General features: G+C 45.4%; 1 protein-coding gene across 5 annotated transcripts in view; it reads right to left on the reverse strand.

Annotated features, from left to right (window-relative positions):
• Positions 1-7,737, reverse strand: part of SLC6A6 (solute carrier family 6 member 6) — a 118,866-nt gene that overhangs the window by 50,469 nt on the left and 60,660 nt on the right. For 2 of the 5 annotated variants that reach the window (XM_035894805.1, XM_009639290.2), the window contains 2 exons: positions 3,637-3,672; positions 1,050-1,115 (listed from right to left, as the gene is read on the reverse strand). The exons of 1 other annotated variant lie outside the window; for it this stretch is intronic. In XM_035894805.1, coding sequence (XP_035750698.1) covers positions 1,050-1,104 — 55 coding nt within the window. In that variant the 5' untranslated portion in view covers positions 1,105-1,115; positions 3,637-3,672. Of the gene's footprint in view, positions 1-1,049; positions 1,116-3,636; positions 3,673-7,737 lie in introns of those variants that run through there. 2 more of the 5 variants (XM_035894806.1, XM_035894807.1) reach the window with 1 other exon arrangement.

Consider the following 7,737-nt stretch of genomic DNA (forward strand, 5'->3'; position numbering starts at 1 on the left):
CTCTTTCTGGATGTGTACATCTGAAGGGATGATATGGAAATCTAAAGCATAACGCTGTGTCAAAACTACCACAGTGGATACAGGATGAGCTGCTCAAGTCTCCACAGATCAGAAAGGAGATAGAAAAATTAAAGGAAATACAAATAAGGACAAGAAAAATGATCTAAGGAGTGAGTAAAAGAGCTAAATGAATATGGTCTATAAATGAGAAGACTCCTGGGCTGAGATCCAGCTATAAATACCTTCAAGGTACTGCGTGTAGAAGAAGGCAATTAATCTAGCTCAAAAGATAGTAGGACAAGAAGCAATTGCTCGAATTTAAGAACAGAAAAATTCAGGATATATAATAAGAAAAAGTTATTTGAAGAGACATCTGCTCAACAGGGCAGACTCCCAAGGTGGTAGCCAAGGCACACTTACTGTGTGCAACCGAGAACAGGCTGGATAAGGAAGGGGCTCTGAGAAATGCTGCGGTCACAGCTTTCTACAGTCCAAAGAGATCACCACAGTCCAACTTACTGATCTTTTAGTCTCTTTCTTTATGGGTTACCTGAAAGACTGCTCCTCTATTTAAAAATAACCAACACCCAAACCTATATATGCACCTAGTGACAATACATCCACACCAGAGCTCGGGAATGGGGGTGTGCAGCACTCCGATGGGCAACGCAGGTAATGACAAAAACTGCTGACCCAACTGGCAGATTATTCTGATTATCTCTACACTAAGGTCAAAGGCTGAAGTGGGAACTACCTCTTGTGGTCTTCCCCAGCCTTGTGTTAAGAGATCCTGCACGGAAGCTTTAATGTCGCTGCATAAATGATGTACTTTGATATATGGTTAGCTGGAAACCAACACTAGCAGTGTTTAACAATCCTCAGGAGCTCTAAAATACACTTGCATTAAGAAAATAAAATAAAAATCCCAAAACATTTGCAACAAGCCTTACAATTTTCAATGACAAATGGGTATACACAAACGTGAGGAATATAAACCCCAAGTACCGTTATACCCCCCCTTAAACATATCCCATCCCAACTGCACTCACCAATCGGGACTTCTGTCCCCTCCTCAATGTAGATGGGCAGTGGTGATTCCTCCATAGGATGAGGCACTGATGGAAAGTAATGAATTGTGGTAGTATTTGTCGCAAAGTGACTACAATAAGATGGTCCCTTTCTTATCATTACAACTACATATGGCTGGTTACTGTCACAAAGAGTCCTTTCTCAAAGTGGTCACCTCCTGTCACGGTGACCGGTCCAAGTCACAGTCCTGAGGGGTTAATCCCCACCGAGCATTCACTGTCACAGGAGTCAATCCCCCTCTCAACGGGGCCTGGGAGAGGTCCCTATCCTGGATGCTTCACAATCCTGCCATTTCGCTATAGCCTCGCTAGTCCCATCCCTGGAGTTTAACTCTCTTTTGGAAACTCACAGTTGAAGAAGCCAAAGGGAGCCAATGCACAGACAGGCACAAATAGAGTTATCGAGTCAAAGTCGTAATGTTTCATGCACAGAACCAGAAGAGAGAGGCTCTGATGCTCAAAGCTTGCCGTTAGCTGTTGAAAAGCCACAGCAGGTGATGGAAGGCTGCACCGCAAATGGCCTCTGGACCACAAACTTTTCATTACTCATTCATTTTGGAGTCTATGTATTGGACTTGGGAAGCTCCTGAAATCTCCAGACAGAACTCTTCAGATCTGCGCCTCTGGCTTATTCTGCAGTTTCCAGACACCAGACAGACACTGCTGTAGGGTTCGTCTGTTTGAGTTCTTCTCTATATTGGGGAGCTTCTTCCCTTAAAGGTGGTTTTGTTGCATTATTTCCCATTTAAAATCTCTGGGAAGCACGTGTTTCACAGGCTTTTCAAGAGGTTTGAATTTCCTACACTAGAATGAAATAATAATGAGCTACACATGTCGAAAACGGTTGGAATCAAAAGCCTTCTGCAATTTTTCCTTCTCCGTTACCTTTTAAAAATGATGATTTACCTTCTCAAAGATACAAACTCTTAAGCTAGTCTCAGCTAGGATTCCAGCTGCGGGGAAGGAAGATTCTTTGATCCTTTGGGGGGTGTCTTTAACTACTGGCTTTTTTTTTTTTTGAAAGATTGTCCTACAATGCCCATAAAACCAGCCAAAGATCACTTGTGGTTTAAAGCTGTTAAATAAAGCATCTCACAACATTTCTGCTAGAAACACAACCAGAATAAAGAGAGTTTTCAACAGGTGCTGGACTAGCAATGAGCTTAATATAAACCCCAGACTGGTCCTTTGCGGGATGCAAAGGGCTGCCAGTTCCCTGCCTTAACCTAAGCCCACTCCTCGCTCACGTGGAAGATGAAGGGAAGCACAGGGGAGAGGAAGAGCAGAACACGGTTGCCTACAGAACTACCGTACAAGCCACAGAAATCATGGTCTACCGGGGGCGCCTTGCGCAAGCCGCTTTTATCTAGAAGCTGAACTAACATTCCAGCTCGACAATAGCAAAAAAAACGTTTGTTACCACACGGCGTTTTGCTACATATTAACCAGCAGTTGCTACGCAAGCATAATGGAGTGCTGCAATTCTGAGATATAGGTTATTTTTCAAAAAAAAAAAAATAGCTGACTTATGGGGAAATCAGCCTGAAGTGAGCGCTCGTGGGCTTGCCATGCCACTGGACGCAGTACATGCTCGGAAGTTAGGCAAAGCAGGCCCTGCATTGGGAACAATGCAGTCATTTTTCTTGCTAAGCTAATTTTACGTTAAGGCAATGAGAGTCTTCATCTATGCAGCCCCTTAAAACGTTTAATCAGATTTATTTACTAGGAAGAAATACCAGAGCAGAGCTTCCTATGCTACTCAAGACTTTTCAAATCTGAGATCTGCAAGCAAACCAGGTCACTAGATGGTGTGAAAAAAAAAAAACAACCAACCCTGTTGTATTTTTACAACATGCAGCTTTCTTGATCCCATGAAGAATACTGTACCGGGCTCACCCAGACCAAGCAGTCGGTCTGGAGCCAAATGCTTTCACAAAACATTTGCAACAGTATTCACCAACGGCTGGTGGCATTTTCACTTATTTTAACGGGTATCACCATAGGTTGTAGAAAAGGCCTGAAATACCTACGTGCTATTTGAGGCCAAATATGCGTTTACACACTCTCTCTTACCCACACATATACATGCACACGCTAGTACACATGCACGCAAACAAATGGCTCTAAAGGCAGAACTTGGATTTTGTAGGATCCAAGGCAGGGAAGCTGACTCTTGCTCACAGGGTTTGGGATTCAGGGACTCTGGGGTGCTAAAACGAGCTCTCAGTTACGGGTCTCCTCTGCTTCGGGCAAACCACTTTAATATTATCCCCCCAGGATTTACACACCAGCTTTATGGGCATGCTGCTTAAATGTCTACAAAGTGCCTTGCAGTGTTTTCTAAATTCTGCAGTGATATGCACAGAAAAACTGCACAGGTAGATGTAAGATAACAGTTGCTGACCATTACTACTGTATAACTACAGCCTATTTTTACATGCTCTACACTTGGTTCCTATGAACAGATGGCAAGTGTTCAGTATTTGAACTTTTTATTGAGCTTTTTAACCCTTTTGTAATTTCATAAACAAGCATAAATAACACTTACATGAAGAAGAGTCTCTCCTGAGTGGATTTTCTCTTCCTGTTTGGAAAAAAACAAAAGAGAAAAAGAAAAGGCAAAAAAATATTTTAAAGGAAAAAAATGATGCCAGCAAGGTAAGTCAGACATGTTTCAATGTTAGCATGCATAGCGTTTTCTGAATTTCATCAGTATGAACTTGTATTTTGAAGAACATGACCTGAGCGTAGCACCAATGCCAATACGGATCACTTCTTACCTGTTACAGCCCATGTAAAACATCACAGAAAATTTTACTATATCCCTCGCGAGAGCAAGGAAATTACCCTGCAGCAGTGAAATAAAATGCAAATGCCATGTGATCTGAAGCAAAAAAGGAAGAAGTTTTAACTACATTCCAGCTCACTGATAACCCTGTGGCTTGACGGATGGGCTGCTCTCCTACCTACGGGCAGCCTACCTGCACGGCACCCTAAAGCAGGGCACGCCTGCTGTGGTTTGGCACAGTACAATTGTTTTTCCATGTCAGCGCTCAAGCACCGACTGCACTCAAACCCCGGTCGGGCAGCCATGGCAGCGAAGCCGTTCTTCAAGGCTGTGACCACTCTGGGCGACAGAGAACCACAACAGGAAACCCAGTAACTGCTGAAACACATGAACCTTCCCAACAGCCCACAGGTCTGAACAGGCACCCTCCTGAGGCCCCACGCCACCCGCCCTCCTGCCTCCCATCTCAAGCTCGCCAGCAGGACGTGGATTTGATTTTCACGCTCCCCTTCCACCAACCCAGCTGGAGGGTTTGGTGGATGCCCTTGGAGCAGAGTTTAGGGTCAGCACTGCGCAGCTTTTTGCTGGTGTAAATCTAGACACATTGGGGGGGAAAAAAAAAAAACCTCCTGAGGCCCCACGCCACCCGCCCTCCTGCCTCCCATCTCAAGCTCGCCAGCAGGACGTGGATTTGATTTTCACGCTCCCCTTCCACCAACCCAGCTGGAGGGTTTGGTGGATGCCCTTGGAGCAGAGTTTAGGGTCAGCACTGCGCAGCTTTTTGCTGGTGTAAATCTAGACACATTGGGGGGGAAAAAAAAAAAAGTGATATAAATCCAGAAGATGCTGTAGGACACCAGCCACAGCTTGAGTCACAGACTGGCAGCATGGTAGCCCTTCCGATGGCAATTTTAGGGGAAAAAAAGGACAATGAATAGTGGCAGTTTCACTTCATTTCCACCACTTTACCTTACATCAATATTCGCTACTGTGTAAGCAATTTAAAGGGTTTTGCCTAGCGTTTACATGCCTTGGGATGATACTCAGCTAGCGCAAATCAATTAAGTCCATGGCACTACAACAGCTGAGGATTCAAGTAAATATGCATGTGTGGAAGAAGTTCAACAAGTATTACGTCACCGTGTTTTCATCCTCACACTTTTCTTTCAAATGCCAAGGACCCAATCCCGCAGGCAGCCAGAGTGGCACTGGAATAAACTTGAGTCCTGTGTACTGAGCACTGAGAGGGCTGGACTCAGGATTACTTTAAAAAACAAAACCCTGACCCATTCTGGTCATGTAAATTAAGTTAGCGATGAGAAGTTGAAGGCACTAACCCTACTGGGTAATCTATTCAAAGCTGCACTTCTTAAATGATCTACAATTTATTAGTATGACCAATCAAATAAGCATTACTTGCAAAAGGCTTTAACTACCATGGCTTTCCCATCCATTTTTATGTGTTGTAATATGGTTACATTTAAAAGAAACAAATCAGCACAATCTTCACAGAGACATTTGCCAGCATGATTAAAAGCCTGGGTAGGGCACCACTGTAGAGACTCCCCTTACTGGTGGAACTGGCAACATTGCCATAGGGGCATTGGGTCAACATTGCCCTATTGCCTGTTGGGGCAAAACTATAGGGCATTGGAAAAACCTAGAAGGGGCAAAATTAAAATAAGAGGGGGCTGCTGCCGAGTCTTGAGGTGCACTGATGAAAACCCTGGGAACATCACTGCCTGGGAAACAGGGCAGCCCGCTGAAGGGCTTGTGCCTGAGAGCCTCTCTGGGAATAGCCAGCCCCCAGGACGTGGCTAGAAGCCACAAAGATGTAGCTCAGTCTCACCTAGGCAGAGTATCGATTTAAGGAAAGCTCATTGGAATATTTGCAACATTTAGCTGTAAGGCAGGATCCTCCCGGAGGCTTTACAAGCAGGATTGTGCTCAGGCACAGGAGGTTTCCCAAGCACCGTGCAGCAAGAGTAAGCCAATCTGAAGTGCCTTCGAATCTTTCCATGACGATGCTGTACCTCTTCTCATAGGGCATTTCACACAGCCTGAAGCCTCCTGCCACAGCCATTTCACCTCTGGCATTTAAGAAACCCCCAGGCAACCTACCCAAAAGCTACAAATCAGTGACTACCAACAGAGAGTAGCATGCCAAATTTTGCTCCTGGTTACAGCAAATTAAAATAAAAATACAAACTGGTTGAAGCACTTGAAGCATTTGAAGCATTCCAAATTTCTGCTGGGTTCCTGGTCAATATCCCTAAACAAACAAACAAAAAAAAAAAAACCCAGGATTTTGAGCTAGCACTCCCTAGCACGCAACCACCTTCTCGGTACCTCCGAATAACACGGTGCCACCTGCAACCTCCCGCTTATTGCGAAGTATGGCAGAAATAACCCTAACACCGCACGGTAAAAGACGCGGGTTCATCACTGACGGCAAGAGGCGGCCTCTCCTCCCCTGGCCGGCCCGCAGGCGGGGGCCGGGGCCGGTCCCCCCGCGGGGCAGCACCGGGACCCCCGGAGCGGGAAGGTGTCTGTCGCCCTCCAGTGGGTGCAGCCTCAAAGCAACACGGACCGTGGGAGAGGCGGGAAGGGGAAGGAGGGGAGAAGGTGAGACGCAGGAAATAAAGAGAAGAGAAGAGAAGAGAAAAAAAAACACAACAAAAAAAAAATATGCAAAGCAGAGAAGAGACAGTTGAAGAGGAAACACGAAGATGCTATCTCCGAAAGTGCCAAAAATAAAGTTTCCAGTGTCAGGCAACAAAGCCATCGTCCTGCCACGCTCGTGCTTCAGCCTCGACTCACTCCGGGCAAGGGACGCTGTCACGCTGCTGGCTGCCCTGACTGCTCACACATTTCGCTTGAAAAAACCCGACAACCTTCAGGGGAATCTTTCCGTAATACTGGAGCAAAAGGAAGGCAATGCCAAAAAAGCAGTCAGATGGCCCAAATGCAGACCCAGAGGTAAACACCCGGCTGTCAAAAACCATCAGCGTTTTCACCAAAGCCTCTCCCCTCCAAATTCCACAGCAGCAGGTGTTAATGGGCTGATTTACCCTCAAACCCGAAGCCATAAAATCTAAACCGGTAGCAACCGTCACCCGAGCCCCGAATGGCACGGCCGATGACACATTCCCCCATCAGGGCTGCCTCACTTTTTTCCTAGTCCAAAACTCAAAACATTTTGACATGTGAGCAATATAAAAAAAAATTGCAGTTACCAAAATAGCACTATCAACGTAACCAGCTCCTCGCCACATTTTCTTAATGCCTTTCCCAATACGGTTAAAAAAATGGGAACTAACCAAAAAAATCCATCTTTACACCTTGGCACAAACTGTGCTGGAATACGTGTGGGGTTGTATTTCTTCGTGTTTATCTGGATCCTCTCCCACTATTTTTTTTTTTTTTCATCAGTGCACTCCTTTAAATGTAGCTCTTACTAAACAGCAAAATCCAGCTTTTACAATTTCTAAATACAAAGTTTGCCACTCTCAGAGCTGCCTAAGGAAAGCAGAGCTTGCCTTCCATTTCCTAAAGAACACACACTCTGCATGTTTCTTCACCCGTGTGAAATAAATTCTCCCATGTTCTTATATGGAAACCTTGCAAGTCCTCCCACATGCTGCCTGTTACAATATCAGGCGGAGATGGGCGTTCATTATCTTAAAGCCAGCGGGTGAATTCTGGATCCAAGTTACCCTGGGACGAACCCAGAATTATCGCCCCTTCGCACCAAGCTGAGCTCGGTCACCTGCCCTGTGCAGTCACTGCGTTTTAATTCCAAGCCCCAACCACAACTTTGATTTCAGCATGCTAAGGATCAACAAAATAAAAGGAAAACGG

Source organism: Egretta garzetta, unplaced genomic scaffold, assembly GCF_000687185.1.
Source record: "Egretta garzetta isolate BGI_Z169 unplaced genomic scaffold, ASM68718v1 scaffold215, whole genome shotgun sequence".
In the NCBI taxonomy this organism is placed as follows: Eukaryota; Metazoa; Chordata; class Aves; order Pelecaniformes; family Ardeidae; genus Egretta; species Egretta garzetta.